This window comes from Danio aesculapii, chromosome 11 (assembly GCF_903798145.1).
Source record: "Danio aesculapii chromosome 11, fDanAes4.1, whole genome shotgun sequence".
Lineage (NCBI taxonomy): Eukaryota > Metazoa > Chordata > Actinopteri > Cypriniformes > Danionidae > Danio > Danio aesculapii.
Genome location: NC_079445.1, coordinates 24,974,873 through 24,996,353, shown reverse-complemented (window position 1 = coordinate 24,996,353; position 21,481 = coordinate 24,974,873). Strand labels below are relative to the sequence as shown.

At 36.4% G+C, this 21,481-nt stretch overlaps 2 protein-coding genes across 4 annotated transcripts in view; both read right to left on the bottom strand.

The window, feature by feature from the left end:
* Positions 1-263: 263 nt before the first annotated feature.
* rnpep (arginyl aminopeptidase (aminopeptidase B)) lies at positions 264-8,944 on the bottom strand. 2 transcript variants are annotated; one of them, XM_056468665.1, is made up of 11 exons: positions 8,457-8,944; positions 7,054-7,194; positions 5,977-6,128; positions 4,931-5,047; positions 3,871-4,106; positions 3,521-3,634; positions 3,317-3,429; positions 1,534-1,642; positions 767-991; positions 542-684; positions 264-431 (listed from the first exon to the last, which is right to left on the bottom strand). In XM_056468665.1, the coding sequence occupies exons 1-11, from the start codon at positions 8,832-8,834 to the stop codon at positions 285-287; spliced, it is 1,875 nt and encodes a 624-aa protein (XP_056324640.1). In that variant the 5' UTR covers positions 8,835-8,944; the 3' UTR covers positions 264-284. The 2 variants fall into 2 exon arrangements, with proteins under 2 accessions (XP_056324640.1, XP_056324641.1); XM_056468666.1 differs by lacking the exon at positions 7,054-7,194 and adding an exon at positions 7,234-7,374 and having other exon boundaries at positions 8,457-8,942.
* Positions 8,945-11,139: 2,195 nt separating this feature from the next.
* Positions 11,140-21,481, bottom strand: part of inavab (innate immunity activator b) — a 40,203-nt gene continuing 29,861 nt past the window's right edge. For both annotated transcript variants that reach the window (XM_056468164.1, XM_056468161.1), the window contains exons 9-10: positions 19,086-19,833; positions 11,140-11,453 (exon numbers count right to left, since the gene is read on the bottom strand). In XM_056468164.1, the coding sequence (XP_056324139.1) occupies positions 11,391-11,453; positions 19,086-19,833 (811 nt within the window). In that variant the 3' untranslated portion in view covers positions 11,140-11,390. The remainder of the gene's footprint in view (positions 11,454-19,085; positions 19,834-21,481) is intronic.

The following is a 21,481-nucleotide window of genomic DNA, read 5'->3' as shown; positions in this document are numbered from 1 at the left end:
AAATAAAAATGTCTTCCAAATTATGTCTAGAAATGTGATGTATTTATTAATAAAAATGCAATTACATATGAAATTCAAAACGTGTCAGTCATTAAATGCCCCAAAATTTGACATACTTCATTTATATAAAAAAAACTCAATGATAATCTACTATTCAACCAAATTTATGAACACTTTATACAGATTATATGAATGCGGTGCTCTATTTTAGGATACCAGGGCCCATATGAAAGCAGATCATTCCATACATTATTCTCCCTTATATTTTTCCAATTTTATCATGTTCAAGCTATTATCTTTTTAACATAATTGCGAACATTGACGTGGAGCTGACCGGAGGTGGCAGAAAACATCTCCATCGCCAAAGCCTTTGTCTCCTCTGATCCGTTCCAAAGTGCCCGATACACAGGCAAAGTGTACTTCTGCTTCCCCTGCATGCAAAACACAAGCGTTCATCTTTTAGGGTAAAGTCAGCTGATCTCCGATTCACACTATCAATCCATTTATCCGAATGAATTATAAATAAAGTAGAGATTCTGACCTGGCTTGTGAGGAAATCCCGAATGTGCTGGAATCCTGGAGTGTGCTGGTTTTTTGCAACAATCTGAGCCCATCGCACTTTCAGCTCCGCATTGTTGGACTCAATGATATGCGAGTAGCACTCTTCAAGTTTCTTTAGGTTACCTGTAAATAGGGGGCGAATATTTATTCACAATCTGTTGAAAATACTTACAATTCCTCTAGAAGCACAAAGAGGGATCTGCACCATCAGGAAGAGGTGACTTCTCAAGGATCCTGTCTAAGAAGTAGACGGTCTGGTAGGTCTTCCATGATTTTAAATCAGTTTTGCAGATGGATTCCAAGTCCAGGTTATGGCTGAGCCACTTTTCTGCTAACAGCTCGGCTGGTTTCATCAGAGTCTGGCCAGCGGAGAGGTCAGGGACGTATGGAGGCCAACCAGGAACATTGAGCCAGCTGTCAAAATCCAGACCTAACGAAAAAAGTAGAGCTGATGACGAAAGACTGCCTGACCAAAGAGTGCCAATGGGGTATATGCCCACAGACTTTTCATTTTCAGTCTAAACTGTCGCACCATTACAAAATTGCCACGTTTAGGATCTGATTTCAAAAATCAGTGATCTTCACAGTGTGATTTATATATGATATAAAGTGGGTGTCAAAATGTACAAGAAGTACTGCATTAAATTCCATTTTTTCATGTCATGTCTTTAAATGTGTTAATTTATTTTACCTCTAGTATTTTCAATGGCGTTTCGACGCTAGCCTGCTTGCATTTATATGGTCTTTCATCTCTTTCTACACTTGAACAACTAAATGAATTCTTAAGTCTATTTAACTGACAGTATTTTAATTACATTACAACATCAATGCTGTAAAAGTAACCTAATGAAATTGAAAATAGTCACATTGACCTTTCAAGTTTAATGTTGGCTGAAAAACACTAGCTGTGCATATACCCCATTCAGACTATGCTTGTGATTTTGAGGCAAAAGAAGTGCTGCTTGTGGTTACCCTTAATTTTGTGGACGTTCTTTTCCTTCAACTCTGGGAAATACTCCAGGTAAAACTCCAGCGCATCCTCTGCCAGCACACTTCTGAACTTGAACTTCTCCACATAAGCCTTGAAGAGACACAGTCACTGTTTTGACATGTTTATCAACACGTTTTTTTTTCCATTCAATTGCTTGAGGTCGATAATGCATTTTAGTCTTTGTTTAGATTAAATGGAGATAATAATATAACATCTTTGTTGTTGCAAAATCTATTTTTTAAATGAATGGTGTTCCTAATTGTCTATTTGTAAAAGAATCCAGAAAAAAATTATCATGGTTTCCACAAAAATATAAAGAAGAACTGTTTTCAACATTTACTGTATAATAACAGTTTACTGAACACCAAAGAAGGATATTAGAATCAAACCAAATCCAAATGAACACAATTAAATTGCTATTATGCTGAAATAATATTAAATACACTGATTCAATGCAAAGCTAATCAATGAAAAATATTAAGCTGCTTTGACAAATAATAGTTTAAGATCTAAAAACAAGCTAAAAGCAAACTAAAAATCATTTATAAAAATAAAATAATGTTTAAAAAACAAAACTAAAATATAAGACAAAAACAGAATTCCTAAAACATTAAGCCAAAAAATATTTGAAAACAAATGTATTAATAAAGACTAAGACTAAGTATAAAATATTAATAAACCACTTGAACATTCGTAGTATCACTGGATTTACAATTTATACTTATACATTTGCATAAAACAACATTTGTTCCAAATAAAAAAATGTTGTCTTTTAGAACTTTTCTATCTCATTATTTCCACAAAATAATGTTTATATAAATATTTAAACACAACACCGATTTTTAACATTAGAAGAGTCAATAGACCCTTTTCACATTTCCGGGTTTTTCAGTAGCAGAAGGCGTCATAGTTGAGTAAATTTAAGAGCACAGTGATTCGGAGAGTACAACAAATTATTTTTCACAACACTATTTGCTGAAACGATTAAAGAAAAACTCCACGATGGTGTTATCAAGACTTTCAGAAAAAGGAAAAAAATAGCTTGAGACTGATAATGGCAGCCAGAGGAGAGAATAACAGCACAGATGAAATAACACATACATAAATGTTCACACATATTTTAAAAATCAAAATATTAAAAACTTTAAAGGATTAAAAATTATGATGACCAATAAACACGTCATAACAGTCTTGCGAAAAGGGTCCATAAATTAATATTTGGTGAAATAACCCAAATTTTCAATCACAACCTATGGAAACATTTTGTCTGACCATTTCTTAAAAACAACAACAAAAAAAAGTACTGAACATTTAAAGAAATGTTTTATGACAAATATTAACCATACCTAGTAAATCAAAAGAAATTCTAAATATACATTTGAAGTCAGAATTATTAGCCCTCCTGAATATTTTTCCCCAATTTCTGTTTAATGGAAAGAAGATTGTTTCAACACATTTCTAAACATAATAGTTTGTTCTGTAGCCAATTGAAAACAAATATTGCTTAAGTGGGCTAATAATACTGACCTTTAAATGGTATAAAAATGTTACAACTGCTGTTATTCTAGACGAAACAAAACAAATAAGACTTTCTCCAGAAGAAAAAAAGATCACAGGAATTACTGTGAAAAACTCCTTGCTCCGTTAAACATAATTTGGGAAATATAAAAAAAGAAAAAAAAGAAAAACAATTCGTAGGAGAGGTAATAATTTTGACTTCAACTGTATATATATATATATATATTTTTTTTTTGTTCAGTTCACCTTGAGGAATGTGTCAAAGCGTGACTGATCTCCTGTCAGGTGTGCCAGGTAGGACACAAAGCAGAATCCTTTCTCATAGGGCGTCTCATTGTAGGTGTCATCAGGATCGACACCTGCATACAAAAAACCATCAGTTCTATCAATCAATTCAAATGCTCAATTCAGCAAAATTTGCGTTAAAACACTAAGCTAGTGGCAGCATACCCGGCTCAATCTTAACCCGTAGTTTATTGAGAGGATGATCTTCTCCAGTATTGTCCATGTGCTGACGCAGGAGAGCTTTACCAGTCGCTGCTTCCAAACACGTATACGCCTCTCCTGAAAATTGAAGAGAACATAAATGCTTGATATGACAGTCATGATGAAAAACTTTCTACTTTTTCCTTTTAAACTTTTATAACAAGACAAAATAAAATAAAAAATTATAAAAATAAATAAATAACTTAATAAAAATAGTTAATTAAAAATTAGTCAATAAAAAAGAATAACACAATCAGCACTTTTTGATGGATTCTTAATCAGTGTTCATTCAATTCAGGTCAAACCGTGTATACCATAGAGCTCCCTGCAGACCCTGCGCTGGGCGTACATGGTGAAGCCTTCATTCAGCCAGAAATCCCCCCATGTGGCATTGGTGACCAGGTTTCCAAACCAGCTGTGGCAGATCTCGTGCACTATGACATCAGCGAGAGAGCGATCGCCGGCCAGCAGACAGGGGGTCACGAATGTCAGACAGGGGTTCTCCATCCCACCGAACGGGAACGACGGAGGCATGAAAAGCACATCATATCTGGACATATGAGATGAAGCATTTTAACGAAAGGGTTTTTAAGGTTGTATTAAGCCATGGTCACTCTGCACTTTAGCCCAGTTGACTTTCATTAGCAGACCGGAAAGGCAAGCCTGTAGTTTCACTTCACTGTAAAATCTAGATGGGATACAGCTGTGGATATTCACATCAATATAGCATCATTTTTGTGACACTGTACAATAATAATTAACATTTTTATATTACTGTGAGGGTTAAGTTTATGGGTAGTCGTTAATAAAAATATAATTTAATGGGACATTTAATAAACAATATGAATAATACTCTGTATAATTACAGTTTTTGCATTACTGTGAGGGTTGGGGTATGGGGTAGACATTAATAAAATCCAATCTAATGGGTAATTTAATATATAATATGAATAAAACTTGGTATAATTACTATTTTTACATTAATTTGATGGTTGGGTTTAGGCTAGGGGTAGACATTAATAAAATACAATTAATGGGTAATTTAATAAATAATAAAAATAATTCTCATCAATTTCTGTCAACAGCTGTATCCCTTCTAGCAACATCCTGTTTTATATGTCGTTGCATTCCGAAGTTCAAGCTTGGTGAACTCTGACCTGTGAAATCGCATCACATGATTGCGTGAGACCAAGAGAAGATCAAAACGTGACCTCTCTGTAGATAAATTTTAAATATAGAGCAATCGATCCCTTTATTAATGTCTAATCATCTTGTGTTTTCGCAGCGCTGTATAATAGAACTGTGCATGCTCAAGCTTTGTGCATGCTTTTTAGAGCTTGCAGAATTAGGAAGGCTTATACAAATAATTCCTACCTTCCCCAAACGTAAGGTCCAAACAGTTTCTCTCCGACAGACAGGAAGTCTTCAATCACATTATCATACTCCTGCTTGGCTGCCTGTAGTAAACAAGGTTCGGTCCAAACACGTGTCCTGAAAATGCAGTAAAAATTGGTCATCATATACTCATTATTTATCTCACGTCGCACAAGAAATTAGTTAGACTTTGGAACAGAAAAAATATTTGTATTCAAATGCGAAAGATTTGTTGTCCCTAAAGGCAAAGTGCGTTCATCCAAAGATTCTGATGCTTCGAAACATAAATACATACAATTTTTAAAACATAAACATAAAAATAAAGACATCCAAAAATAAATCCATATCAGTTAATCAACGAGATTTTAAAGACTTTTATTCACAGACAAGCATTAATCAGCAATGTTTGCAACATTCAAATGTATTCAAAAAAGTTGCTATGTTTGCTTGATGTGTGAGAACCAATGAGGTTCATTCTTGCACGTCACATGTTCGAGCTTCAGCAAGATCCAACGAGGTTTATTCCCGTGTAATCAAACAGATGTTGTTGAGCTTTTGTTTATTTACGTGCATGTTTATATTTACATTTTGTATAAAATGAATCTCTTTAAAAGAAACAGATTAACTGGGGTTCACATTTTTTAGATGCACTTATTTAATTTGTACAAATCCACTTAGTATTAAAGAGGATGCAGATAAGTTATTTATTATAAAGAAATTATCCATAAAATTAAGTTTTAACTTCATGATGACTTCTGAAATCTGAAATGCTTATTATTACTTTTTTGCTATTATTATCATTGAAATACCTACTTTATAGTACAGTACACTTATAATGTATTATTCCATAATTCTTTTTTTTTAACTATTGCAGCTTAAGTAAAAAAAGAAAAACATATTTTTTTACTAATAAAGAAATAAAGTTATTAAAAGTTACAGCATGTGCTTATAGCCCAAGCCCACACATTATAATCTCCAAAGAGTTATAAAAACTTTATTCCTTATGATATGACCCTGGTGTACTAAAGGATTTGGGATGCATTTACCTGGGTCCCACTTCCGCAGACTGCAGGTTTCCCACTGCCAGTGCTACCAGATAAGCAGGAATGGGATGCTCCATAGTGAAGAGAAAAGCACCGTCCGCTTTCCTCTGCTCCCATTTATTAGCGCTCATAACTGCCGTGAAGCCATCAGGCACCTGATGAAGCCATCAAAATCAGAAGCCATTGTGTTTATAACAGATCAAAGTGCAATCTAAAGGCATAAACTCTTAATCTTATCACGCAGACTAGAGAAAACCTGGATCTGATCATTCTTGTGCCCTTTCTCCTTGAGAGCTTAATGGAAGTCTAAAGCAAAACCTTTTATACACTGAAGATACAGGAAGATTTAGTGTCAGCATGGAAGAAAAAGCATAATAGACTTTAGACCAATGGACATGTAATTTAATTTGATTGTTTTTACATAACCATTCAAAATGCTGGACCTGGTAAAATTGTTCAGGGTTTCCTTATGCTTACCTAGCCGTGAAAATAAAACCTGGGATTTATCTCTTTTTGTTATTGTATGTGGTGCACCTCAGGGATCTATCATGGGACTGTTTTCTCTCTAAATACTATGGTCTGGTTTTTTTTCAGAATAACAACATTTGTTACCACTGTTATGCTGAATATTCCCTTTTATCATTAGTAAAGTATCATCACAAGACACAGGTTTGATTTTATCTGGCCTTTTTTTAACTCTTAAGTGTCCCTGCAGACATTGCCTTGATCACAGTTTCCGCTAAACATACTGAACAAAAGTCACATCTGCATTGGGCAAAAAATGGTTAAAAAATCAATTATTTAAAAATCTAAATGCATTTAAAAATTAAAAGACAACAAAATAACCTCAATGATTGCATTTGAACTGTGTTGTATATTGATTTATACAAAGGCATTCTTCAAACAGAATGCCTTTTACAATCCATCCAGTCCCTGATCAACAAACTCCATCCTTGTAACTGAATCCCCTTTTACTATCATGCTCCATAAAGAAAGAGATGCATTTATAAATGTCATGCAAACCATTAAATTTAACTACCCTTATTATCTCTTTACATTGGAGTGGCCCAATGGCCTCACCTGAACTGCTGCTGAGTAGGTGCTCTTGACTGCTGGAGTATCAAAGCATGGGAAGCAGGAGCGGTTGAGAACAGCCTGGCCTTGCGTAAAAACATAAGGCTTGAGCTTTCCCGCTGTCTGCTCCGGTTCCAGCCAACACACCTATAAATGAGGAGATACATGCCTTTGGTGAGAAATTACCTGCACAACAGCCGAGTAAGTGCTCTTTGTTATGGGCGTATGGAAGCCGGGGAACAGGCTGCGGTTCAGGATAGGAAACCCAGATGTGTACAAGAATGGCAGCGTCTTCTCAGCTGTCTGCACTGGGTCCAGCCATGACATCTACAGAGAAGTGATGCATGCTTGCTTGCTTGTACAATCAATGAATTAATTATTTTAATATTAGTACTGCAGAATTTCAGTAAGTAAAGGCTGAAAAGAGAACAGGTTTAGAAGATTTAAGCTATAGTACCACCCTTTAGCTAAACGGTTTGTTGCAGTTCGGTTGTAGTTATATGCAGTGGTGCAATGTCTGATAAACGTCTTCATCTCTAAGCTACTAAAAAGAGTAGCATTCTTCTGAACATTCTGAATAAGTTTCATCCTGTTTTTAGATCTTCATGCTTTACTCTGGGTCAGTTGAACGTTTCGATTAGATTCGTGCTCATATGCTGTATTAATTTTGATGGTCTAAAGTACATGTGATACTATTAATCAATTCAGTCGTCTTGATTGTCTTAAATGTATGGGGAATTTTCAGGCCCTGTACAATGTCTTGCCCTTGAAAACCGACATTTCTTTGTTATTATTTTATATTTAATTATTATTCTTAATATTTTGCTCCCCTGTTGTGTGGTGTTCCCCAGGGGTCTATTATAGGACCTTTAGTTTTCTTTCTATTAGTGTTTCTTTGGCCTACATTTGTCCCACTATTTTATTCCCACATATTATTTCCAATAATGTATCTCCAAGTACCTTCACAGGTATTAATTTTGTTTTTCCAGTATGTTTTTTAACTAGTACCAATTGCCAGTTTTAGCTTGATTTATGGATAAAAAGACATTGATATCTTGGATAGTCTGAGCATGAACAATTTAGCAGCAAATATTTCATTTCAGATTAACTATGCACAAAAGTGTACTATGTTGATGCTATAAATCAAATCAGGCTGCTTTTTCTGTGGCTGCGTATGAACTTTGAAATAATCTATCTATCATGTGGTTTCTGTCCCTTCACTGGCCATTTCAATCTGCTCTTGCATTATTTATATTCTTATGAAAATCTGTACATATTCTATTAATAGTGTTGCTTTGCATTTGAAACAGAAACAGAAACCAAACTTCCCTGGATGTCTCATGACTTGTTAACTGTTTATATAATAATTATTATGAACAACAATAAATAAATATATATTGCAGGCTTACCCCTGGCCCATCAGTAGCTGTATATCTGATTGCAAGCTGAAGTTTGTCATCGGCGCTGAAAGCAGTGGGAAACTTCACCACCAGTGTTGTCCCGTAACTGGTGAAATCCTGAGTCAGGAATTCTGTTCTGGTCCAGTCACGTGCATTCTGGCTCAGTGTGATTTCATGAACAGACAGAGTTGGATGAATATCTAGCTGTAACTCACTTTGACTGTCTTGAATGCACTGCAGTTGTATCGTCTCGGTTCCTGATATAGATTTTTGCAAAAAGTCCACTTTCAGGTCGAGATGAAAATGCTCTATTTTAAACTGGCGAAAACTAGAGGACGTCGCGACGTCTTCGGCTTTGTCTGAGTACAGCGTTAACGTTTTATCCATTGCAGTAACGACTATTTTCTACTCAACAATAGACCCAATTGGCTACAGATACACCGGTTGGAAAGTAGCAGTCTTCTTGTTTCCTCACCCAGAAATGACAAGTGAACCGTGGTTGGAAGACTAACGTTAACTGATAAGGTATACGGATAGGACTAACGCCGAACCTCTCTGCGTTATTACAGCGCACTGTTGTTTGTCGTGAAGACATGACCGTTGACCAATGAGATAATTCTAAAAATCAAAATTAGTATAATAGTAAACTGAAATCTGTTCCAGTTATAAGACGAAAACAAACTTTCTGATCTAAAGTGGGCGAGGGCGCAAAAGGGTAAACATTTTTTCAGCCACAATTAAACCTGAGGGCATTATTGTCTTAATCCAAATACAATATACAGTATTTTTACCAACTCTAATGATTAGTATATCGTTTCTGGACTGAAATCGTCAGTTCTGAAAATGAACAAAGTTCACAAAGTAATCGCATAATCACAGCAGTTGGTTGTGATATCTGTGGTAATCACACAATTGATTGGTTGTGGTAAGAAAAGCATCGGTGACCACGTGACCACCGGTGTTTCTGTCCTACTTTGAGGTTCTAGAATTTATTTCACACACTTCATTAAACAATTTTCTTTCAATTATAAACACAACAATGTCATAACTGCCTTACAACTTATAGTTTATAACTTTATATAACAGTACAAACTTCAAAGTAAAACAATAACCCGAGCTCTTTTTTGTCAGAATGAAACTTTTTGTTTTCAGATGATATATGATAGATATCCTACACACATTAGATTAAAATACAAATCTCTTTCTGTGAATGAGGAATGTTTAGCATTTGAGTGCTTATTTTACTGCAAAACAGCCTACTTTCTCTTCGTTTAATCTGCAAAACAGAGCAGTCCCAACGTTGCAAATTATAAATCTGAGAGAACCACATGCTAACAATACTACCATATAAAAACAGAGTACCTACTTGTGAACTGTAATTCTACTGTATGTGTAAGTAATATAAATAAACCATGTTGAAGTTCTTTCAGCTCTTTCTTCAGTCAGGATGCATTTCCTAGAGCACATAATCCTCGGTTTCCCCATTTATCCAGAGATTCTGACTGGTATGTCATCAGTTTTTCTACTTTATGTTTACAGATGGATAAATGTGTGCTGTTTGACTTCAAATTGTGGTACTTGAGGTAATTACAAGGTGTGTTTTTTTTTTTTTGTCTGAATGACAAAATATATATTATGTACTCACCAAAACATAGTGTATATACTCATTGGCCACTTTATTAGGTACACCTTACTAGCACAAGGTTGGACCCCCTTTTTATTGAACTGCCTTAATCTTTCATGGCATAGATTCAACAAGGTACTGGAAATAATCCTCAGAGATTTTGGTCCATATTGACATGATAGCATCATGCAGTTGCTGCAGATTTGTATATAAAGAGTCAGTTTCTGTGCCTGGCGATCGGGTTGTCGTGGTCCTAACCTTCGACCACCTACCATTCCACAATGCACCGGCCCCTTGCAGCTTAGATAGGGCGAGGAGCTCTGTCACCCCGGAGAAGCTCGGAGTAGAGCTGCTGCTCCTCCACATCGAGAGAAGTCAGCTCAGGTGACTCGGGCATGTGTTTCGGATGTATCCTGGAGGTCTACCCAAGGAGGTGTTCCAGGCATTTCCCGCCGGGAGGATGCCTCGGGGAAGACCCAGGACAGGCTGAAGGGATGTCTCTCTATGAACACTTCGGGATTCTCTCCTAAAACTGCTGCCCCTGCGACCCGCCCCCGAAAAAGTGGTTGAAATAAATGAATGAATGAATGAATGAATGTATATATACACGAGTGCTAAACAGACTTCAACTGAAAACACTGAGTAAAATTACATCAGTCGAACAGGCTAAAAATATTAAAAAACATTTAAACTTACAATAACTATAATCCGATTAAGTTTTTGAAATAAACAGTAACAGAAAAACATTTGATGTCATGACATTGTCATTTAATTTATTTTACAACGTTTGTAAACAAATATTATCTTTGTGTAATGTCTCTTGAGTTAGCAATTGAGAAAAATTCAGTTTTCCCTCCAGAATTAAATGTTTTATTTGATCATATCACTGAATTCATTGAGGCAGTACTGTAAATAAATGTAAATGATGAAAGTTTATTACTCTAATCCGCAATTACCATCAAGAAAATAGTTTTAAGAGCAACCATTCACAAAAGTTTACAACTATGTAATCAGAAGGCTTAAAAAACGATGCATCACAGACAAACAGAATAATTTTACAACTTTATTTTATTTCAGTATCAACAAACACTATCGTAAAAACACACTTAGTAACAAATTAGATTTATTTAATCGTACAAAACAATCCATAAGTGAGTTAATCTATTTTAAAAAGTCAATAAAACATTGTCTTCACAGTACAACTCATACTCTCCCATATACACATATATAATAAAAAAAGTCTATACTCTAGTCCATCAGCTCAATAAATTACTGAATAAATAGGACTCTCTCTCTCTTTTTCAAGGATTATGGTGGTTTCACACTTGACTGGCAACCTCTGATTCATCCTCATACAATCTGTCTGGAGTCCTCAGAACGACCTGCGGAGAGAAACACAATGAAAACAGGTCAGTCAATAGGAAATCTGTTTGCACTGGTTTAACATTCTAGTAACCATTCACTGCATCTTCACTTAATAGTAAACGGGACTAGGGAGCGACTGCACAATCAGCAGCTCTGTAGGGTTGACAGAAGGTGTGTCAGAAATCTGGCTTTCTGTTACACAACAGCTGGGTCATAAATCACAGAGCTCAGTGTATTCTTATAACCTTTCTATGCATTTATTTTGTTGAACAGCATGGCGAGAGCTTAAAGTTCCTTGGATATTTAAATAAGATATCTGAGCAGTAGTGTTTGAGACAACAGGTGTCTTTGCATTTGAAACACATGACTCTGTAGATCATTATATGACATGATTTAGGAATGAAGCATACTGTATATGTGTCACGCGCATTGCTGATATGCCGACATAAAATCTAAATATCTTTAAAGGATGATCCAAGACGAAATGGCTAAAGGCCTGTTCACATGTGTAGTTCAGTTTTTTTTTATTTGCTTTGGTCCTGGTTCACTGTACCATTTTTAAGAATGACTTCATAAATTAAACAGCTTTTATGATGTATATTTTAAAACAGATTATAATATATTATTACGGGATTATAATTGTTTAAATAATTATAATATGTTTTATTTATAACACACTTTTAGTGGATCATTTAAAGTCCAGTTTAAAGTAGCCCAGCAAGCCTTTTTTGTTTTTAAAAGATGTGTAATAGACGTCTAATAGACGTCCAAACATAGTCGTCTTGGCTAAACCAAGGCTAAATTTGGGTTGTGAGTGAAAATGGAATAGACGTCTAAGAATAGGCCAAAACAGAATCAAATAAACAGAAATGAATGACTACACATATAAAGTCTGTCTAATCTGTCTATTTGATGACTAGTCTAGTTTTGCGCTATTCTTAGATGTCTATTAGATTTTCACTGACAGCCCAAGTTTAGCCTTGTTTTAGCATAGCTGTCTACATTTAGATATCTATTAGACGTCTATTAAACACAAAATTGTTTGCTGGGAGGCTACTTAAACCACACCAAAAATTGTTGTCTGTCCAATTCTGTCGTTTTTGTTTGCATATTCCCAGCGAACAATTTTAGATGATAAAATCGCTCCTTTAAAGATTCTATGAAATTAAAACAGTGTTTTAAATGTTAGTATCTGTATTGTTTGTTTTGGGGGTATCTAAAAGCTAGTTTTAAACGATATTTAAAAATGTTATTAAAACATTCCATATATACGTTATATTAATGTTCAAAGAACATTTACCTGATGTTTTCACTAAGTTATAAAAATGTCATTGTGGAAGGTTGGTAACTTTATTCAAAATGTTCAGAATGTTATTTGTACTTTATTAGAATATTATTGGTGGTTCATTCTGCTGTGTTGACACCTGATACATCAGGGACTATCCCGAAGGATAGTAATAGGATAGAATAGGGCTGGGCGATAAGGAAAAATGCAATGATAATTATTTTCCATATTGAACGATAACGATATATATTTCAATATCAGTTGTTAATGCTTCCAGATTTAAAAGAATACCCCAACAATGACTGAAGCCACGAAAATTAGAGGGTACATTAAATGGCATAACAATTTTTTGGCTGGTAAATTTTTGGTTGCCGAAAATTTGGTATATCTATTATCAACACACTTTTAGATTTCCTTTGTTGCACATTTCTGTTGTGTGATTGGCTCTTAGATCAATAAAGAGTAAAAAAGTCCAGAGCTTATTATTGATATTGAAATAAATATCGTTTATCGGCCCAGCTCTAGGACATAACATTATTTTAATAAGTTACATGCAAACATTTAAACTTTTAACTTTTAAGGAACAGACTGTTTCCTGTTATTTTGGTTGTGACGTCACGTCTAGTTTTTGGTTTCAATTAGATCTCTTTGGTCGTTTTTTCTTTCATAATTCAGTCGAACCACACCACATTTTGTTTGGAATTTTTTTTTTAAGTTTGTTTCTTGCATCAAGTTTTGGATGGCAGTGTTCAAATTTAAACTAATTGAAACAAAACACAGTAAAAGAACAATCGCACCCGTTTATTTTAATCAAACCAAGGGTGAGCAACCAACCGAAAATCATGCATGTTTGTGGTTTGAGATTCTTGTGGTTTCTGTTTAATTTCTAAATGAGTGGATATATCTTGTTGCACAACTTCAGTTCCTCATTTTACTTGTGTCTCGGAGGCATTTGTTCCTAAATTTATTCCGCAGGGAATTTTTCAATCATTTGTTATGGGACTTGTTGGTGCATGAGCTCTGCATTCTCCAGGTGTCTGATTGCACATTTTTAACTGTAGTGTAAATTACCTGACTCCCACCAGAATAACACTAGCACCCGCATTTCTGTTTGTGTTGGTGTTTGATTTGAATTATGTGTTGCAACTCAAAAATATGTTTTGATAGGGTCACTGACACAGATCTATAGTTAGGATGGCAAAATACTTTCACATTTAAAATGAACTGAGTAGTTAAGCATGTTTAGAAATTGGCACTCTGCATTTGACCTATCCATGTGCGCACACACATTTTAAGTGAAAACACCCACACGAACACATAAACATCCACACATACACTCACCGGCCACTTTATTAGGTACACGTGTCCAACTGCTTGTTAACGCAAATTTCTAATCAGCCAATAACATGGCAGCAACTCAATGCATTAGGCATGTAGACATGGTCAAGATGATCTGCAGCAGTTCAAACTAAGCATCAGAATGGGGGGAAACGTGATTTAAGTGACTTTGAATGTGGCATGGTTGTTGGTGCCAGACGGGCTGGTCTGAGTATTTCAGAAACTGCTGATCTACTGAGATTTTCACGCACAACCATCTCTACGGGCATACAGGGAATGATCAGAAAAAGAGAAAATATCCAGTGAGTGGCAATTCTATGGGCAGGAGGTCAGAGGAGAATGGTCAGACTGGTTTGAGCTGATGGAAAGGCAACAGTAATTTAAATAACCACTCGTTACAACCAAGGTATGCAGAAGAGCATCACTGAATGCACAACACATTGAACCTTGAGGTGGATGGGCTACAACAACAAAAGACCACACCGGGTGCCACTCCTGTCAGCTGAGAACAAGAAACTGAGGCTCCAATTGGCACATGCCACATCACCAAAATTGGACAATAGAAGATTGGCAAAACGTTGCCTGGTCTGATGAGTCTCGAATTCGTGATATTCGGATGGTAGGGTCAGAATTTGATGTGAACAATATGAAAGCATGGATCCATCCTGCCATGGCCTGAGGGATATATTCTTGGCACACTTTGGGCCCATTAGTACCAATTGAGCATTGTGTCAACACCACATTGTTGCTGACCATGTCCATCCCTTTATGACCACAGTGTACTCATCTTCTGATGGCTACTTTCAGCAGGATAATGCGCCATGTCATAAAGCATGATCATCTCAGACTGGTTTCTTGAACATGACAATGAGTTCACTGTACTCAAATGGCCTTCACAGTCACCAGAGCTCAATCCAATTGTGGCACCTTTGGGATGTAGCAGAATGTGACATTCACATCATGGATGTGCAGCCGACAAATTGGCAGCAACTGTGTGATGCGATCATGTCAGTATGGACCAAAATCTCTGAGGAATATTTCCAGTATCTTGTTGAATTTATGCCACGAAGGATTAAGGCAGTTCTGAAGGCAAAAGAGCTTTCAACCTTCTACTAGTAAGTTGTACCTAATAAAGTGACCGGTGAGTGTACATACATTACACACACAAACAAACACCCCAGAACAGTGGACAGTCATTGCTTCCAGCGCTCACAGAGCAATAATTGTAAGGTGCCTTGCTCAAGGGCACCTCAGTTGGGTATCATTTGTGGGAGAGAGTGTTGTTCATTCACTCCCCTGACTTCGATTCCTGTTGGTACTGGTACTGTGGCTTGAACCTTCAAACTTTTAATTACAAGTCACACATCCAGTGCTGTTCATTGTTTATACACCTATATAAATGATTGAGATTTTTCAATGTTTCGTCCAGTACTTTTTATTTCCTATTTCAAATTAAGTATAATACACAGCTCTTTTTGAAGCATCAAACTGGTGTTATTTTAGTGTCACTGAGGTACTTCAACATTTAAAAAGTTAAATTTAAAAGTTAAAAAGGGTTTGTATTTTGTAATTTGTGTTTTTATTTTGTTACAAATAGTCTCTGTAGATTATGTTGATTTGTTTAATTTATTTTAGTGATTCTAGTCCATGAAGATGAAAATGAAAGATGTTTAGTATTAAGTGTATTATACACTTTTACACAATTCATTTTATTTAATTTCAGGTAAAATTATAATTAAAAATAATGATTCAAACTTAAATTCACATTTTAATAGTTGATTCTACAAATGGAGATTAAATTGAGTAAAATTATTTTTAAAATAAACTAAGTGTGAATCAAAACAGGCAGCATAGTGGCTCAGTGGATAGCGCTGTCACCTCACAGCAAGAAGTAACTGGATGGACCAGTTGGCATTTCTGTGTGGAGTATGGATGTTCTCCTCGTGTTGGTGTGGGTTTCCTCCGGGTGCTCCGGTTTCCCCCACAGTTAAAACACATGCGCTATAGGTGAATTGAATACACTAAATTGGCCATAGTGTATGAGTGTGTGTGTGTGAATGTAGAGTGTATTGGTCCACAGGGCAATGGTTTCCCAGTCCAGGGTTGTGGCTCGAAGGGCATCCGGTGCGTAAAACATATGCTGGAATAGTTGGCAGTTCATTTCGTTATGGCGACCTCTGATAAATAATGGACTAAGCCGAAGGAAAATGAACGAATGACTGAATCAAAACAGATTTATACACCAAAACACAGCCCAAGCAGATAACTTCCATTTAATAAAAGTTTTGGTTTTTATTTGTCTACAGTAATAATAATCCTGATCCTGAAGCAAAACTACTGCTTTAAATGAGCAACATGACACCAGAAAGTCTCTTTGTGACTTTTGATGGTAATGCAGACCAATTTACCAGTACTCCAATTAGTAATGGATAAAAAAACGTTATTAATGTTCATCCTTCCGACATCTCAACAAAAGCCTGTGGTTTGCTGACTGACACCGCAGCCTATGCAATTCTATATACAACACCAGTGTATTATTGCCCCTCATTACCTTGCAATAGGAAAGCTAACAAAAGAAACTATTGATTTCAACTGGGAACACGCCAACTATTAAAATGTCGCTTGAGGAGATCCTAAATCTGGCGCAGATGTGCATTGGCCAAGCAGCTTCTCTGGCTCTCTCTAGAGAAATAAAGGAGGTAATGGGCCGGGCCACTATCACCGTTTCCTTTCCTTCAATAATCAAGCTTTTGTCCCTGAGGAATGAAATGTTCACCTACATATCAGGTTCACACACTTTAGCATCGGTGAGCTTGAATGGATCTAAACAGCAGAGCAACCTTGACTGCATGTTTTCCCACTCGACTGTTGTGTTATTTGGGAAGTTCATGACCGTGAGCAAAGCTTTGAGAGGAATGCAAAGCTGTGTGTGTGTCAATACCAATAAAATCAAAGTGAGCAAGTGATCCATCTGATGCAGTATTTAGGAAGAATGTGAGGGTTTTCTCACATTGAGACTGTTATCATTTAGCGGTAAAGTTTCTTCAGTGGTATGTGTAAGTGAAATCATGCTTGGACAGTTCTTGTAAATGTGTGAGAGTTATGAGTTATGCGTACAATGAAATAATTGTTATCAGTTTTGAACAGGCCCAAGAATCCCATGTTGCAACTTCAATACCTTTTGGAGTCGTTTGTGATTATTTGATGAGTTTTTTTAGTTTTTCAATAGATTTTGTTAACATATTCTCACTAATTTCATATTAGAGGAGTAGACAGAATGACTCCTTTAAACAAAATTTCCAGGAAATCACAGTTTAAAAACTCCCTGATATCTACAGTTTAATCATAATTGTGGGAAAGCTGAGAGGAGAAAGCGACTGGTTGCATCATTAGATTTTATTTCCTTGTGTGAGAGTAGCCTCTCGTTGTTGTCTAAACGTGTTCTTTATTACAAAGGAAATCATTAGTAATGTACATTCTTATCTTTTTTATAATTATTGAAAATTTTTGATTGTTTCCAACAAATTCACAAATTCCATCCACTCATTAACGTGCTAATAGTCAATCAAAACTCTGAAACTTTAGGAGATTTTGTTGACACTTGCATACACTGCAATGATTCATCGAATTGCTCAAAAGCGACAGTTAAGACATTTCTAATGTTACAAATATATACCTTTCTATATCATCCTTAAATTCATTAAAGAGTCATGATTTTTTATGGAAAAATTAAAGGACAAACTTTTTAATATAATTTTATGAATCACTGAATATTGATTATCAAAAATCTGACCAAAATCTGAATATTTGGGTGAGAGAAGAGTACAATAAAAGTAAACATAATTTGTTTGTTTGGAGTTCTTTACCTATTGCTGACTATTTGAAACAACTGAAACATTTGGTCAGGTGATACACAAATATCATATCCCGTCTGGAACCACTTTAGCTGTGCAGTTTCCAAAAACAAACACCTTTATTCATCAACCAATCAGAATGAAGCATTCTAAATCAGATGCATAGTAAAATTCACAATATTGTTGATCAAACAAATGCTGACTTGGTGAACAAAAGATACTTGAGTTAAAAACATTTAAAAACCAAGCTCAAACTTCAGAACTGTAGTGTTCCTCTATTTACAGTATATAGTTCTAATATCTCTCGGCAACCGTAAACAAGAAAATGACAATTATGATTTGTGTGTTCTGTTATTGTGCCATTCCCAAAACTAATTGGAATGAAAAGCTCTTTCATAGCTGAACACCACACCTAAATCATGCAGTGATCTCACTTTGACGCAGTGAACTTTTCCCCATCCCTCAGACAGGCCCGGGCAGTGCGCAACTGATCTACATTTTCTGGAAATTCCTCTCCCAACAGATTGATACACAAATAGATGGCATTCTGTGTCATAAAGAGCCAAGACTTACTTATACTTATTACTTATTTGTGACCCTGGACCACAAAACCTTATAGGTTGCACAGATATATTTGTGGGAAGAGCCAAAAATACATTGTATTTTAAATACATGAATGTCAAAAGTCATTGGAAATTTAAGTAAAGATCGTCGTTGTGAAAAACATTTGTAAATGTCCTACTGTAAATATATCAAAACTTTGCTCAGTAATTTTCTAAAGATTTTTGGCTAGTAATAAACATTGCTAAGAACTCTGGAAGAAATCTGGAAAACTTTACAGGCAATTGTCTCAATGTTTAGATTTATTTGAACCCTCAGAGTCCAGATTTTTAAATAGTTGTCTTGGCCAAATATTGTCATCATTGGAACGCTGTTTATTCATCTTTCAGAAGACAAATAAATCTTAATTTAAAAAATTGACACTTAAGTTTTGTGATCCTGGGTCACATTTGGAACTTTTTCTCCATATATTTCCTGCCCATTTATTTACACATTACTACATGGTGTTCAGCGTAATCAAGAACCAAGATTGTTACATATTTAGACTTTAGACATTCTCAATACCTTTTCCACCCATTTATTCGGAGAGACTGTGAAAAACGAATGTTTACCTGCTGTTCCTGGTACCTCTGGTGTTGGGAAATCGAAAGCGGGGACTCTTGCCCAGGCATATTTCGGATACGGAGCGCTCCTTGTCGGTTCCGATCCAGCGATTGCGGTCGAGGCGGTCGAAACTGGCTGCGTTGATGCCATGATTTAAGTTCCTCCGACACAACCTGTCGTGGCAGGCCTCGGCTAGGGTGGTGAGGATACTCTCTGAGTGAAGGGGCCCGGGACAGTTTCACATGGGCGGGTAACAACCTACAACTCCGCTGCTGGGATGGCAGAGCCTCACTGTAATACTCATAGTGACCATTGGGAGAATAAACAGGAGCCTGGTGGTTAACATACGACCTCCCTCTGTCCATTTCTAAAGCGTTACCCCATCCGTCCTCTATGTAGCCCCTTGTAAAACTAGGTGAGGATTGGTATTGAGTGTTCTTGTAGAAGTGCGTAGGCGAGCATCTCTGTGGCATGTGGTTGTCGGCGAGGCTGGCGTATTGGTAGCCGTATTGGGATTGGTAAGTCCATGGAAGTTCTCCTGGGTGCTCCTGGCAGGGTGAGCTGGCGTACGACTGGAAAGAGTGCTCAGAGTTGCTGTCTTCTGAGCTGGAGTAGTACACTGGGTTTCCTATATTCAGTCGCATCGGGGAATATTCGGATGTCGACACTGCGAATTCCGTCAAGCGTCTTCTGGGGCCCTTCGAGCGCCCACGATCCCGCTCAGGGTCATAATGGTTGGGTTCGGTGATGGGAAGTCTGTTGAAGTGAGAATGAATATGTTTCTGTTTATTGGAGATGGCAACAATGTTAAAGAAACACATGTGATCTGAGGCGTACAGTGACATTTAAAGGTAAGAAATTAATGTTTTGAGCATTACATTTTAAATAAATGCTGTTATTTTAAAGCCTGCATGAACCAGAAGCTGCAACCATTTTGCTCCGTATTGTGACGCAGTTAATAGAGAAATGGAACATTAAATGAGAAAACAGTGGGCGTGGCTTTTTTCTACTGCGAGCTGATTGGATGTAGTAAAGTAGGCATTTCATTCATAAAGAATGAGAAAAGGGTTTCGGGAGAGTTATTACAACCTAATGGACACCTCCTCCTCACCTTTTCTCTTTGTTGTCATAGCGCTGTCAAAACTGACAGATGGAGGGGCGCGGTTAAGTATGCTAACCACGCCCAAAATACCTATAAACAAACGTAATCTGAGAATTTAACTGAAATCAAACAGGAAGTGCATTTTCAGATTTCAATTTTAGGTTACACGGGCAAACTTTTTTTTTCTTAATAACATATAATAACGTGCCACGGTGGTGCAGTGGGTAGCACTATCGCCTCACAGCAAGAAGGTCGCTGGTTCAGATAAGTTGGCGGTTCATTCCGCTATGGCGATCTCAGATTAATAAAGGGACTAAGCCGAAAAGAAAATGAATTAATGAATGAATATCTAATAACACAAAACTAGCATTGTGCGCTAACAAAATCAACGTTTAGTTTTGATTTCGTGTGTACTTTAAACTAATCATTAAAGGATCCTCGCCTCACAGCAAGAAGGTCGCTGGTTCGAGCCTCGCCTGGGTCAGTTGACATTTTCTGTGTAGAGTTTGCATGTTCTCCCCGTGTTTGCGTGGGTTTCCTCTGGGTCCTCTGGTTTCCCTCACAGTCCAAAGACATGTGGTATAGGTGAATTGGATAGGCTAAAATGTCTGTGTATAAGTGTGAATGAGTGTGTATGGTTGTTTCCCAGAGATGGGTTGCAGCTAGAGGGACATCTGCTGCGTAAAACATGTGCAGAATAAGTTGGTGGTTCATTCCACTGTGGCGACCCTGGATTAATAAAGGGACTAAACCGAAAAGAAAATGAATGAATGTATTCAACTTAATATTCTTTATATTATTTAGAAATTTTTATTTATTATTTAACACAGAAGAAACTTTAGCATTAAATGTTTTGTTTACATTTACAAAACTGCATCTTTAAAATGCAATATATATATATATATATATATATATATATATATATATATATATATATATGGTGTACGTAAAAGTAATGCTACTGTACTACTTCTACTGTACTACTTCTGTTGGAGATTACCTCCTGAGGAACTACAACTCCCAGAACTCTCTGCACTCATCAAATTCTGCAACAGCTGACAATAATCCGGACATTCACACACAGATACAGCTGCTGCTCATCTACACTGATTACAAGAACTATAAATACACTTCACCTTCATTCACACATTGCTGAGTCTTGTTCCAGAACTTGAATCTTGTGTTTTGTTTTTGATCCTTGCCTTGTTCTGATTCATTGCCGACTAGTCTGACCTCTTGCTTGTATTTTGACCACGATTATAGGATTTCCCTTATGATGTTGTTTTGCGCCTGTTTATGACC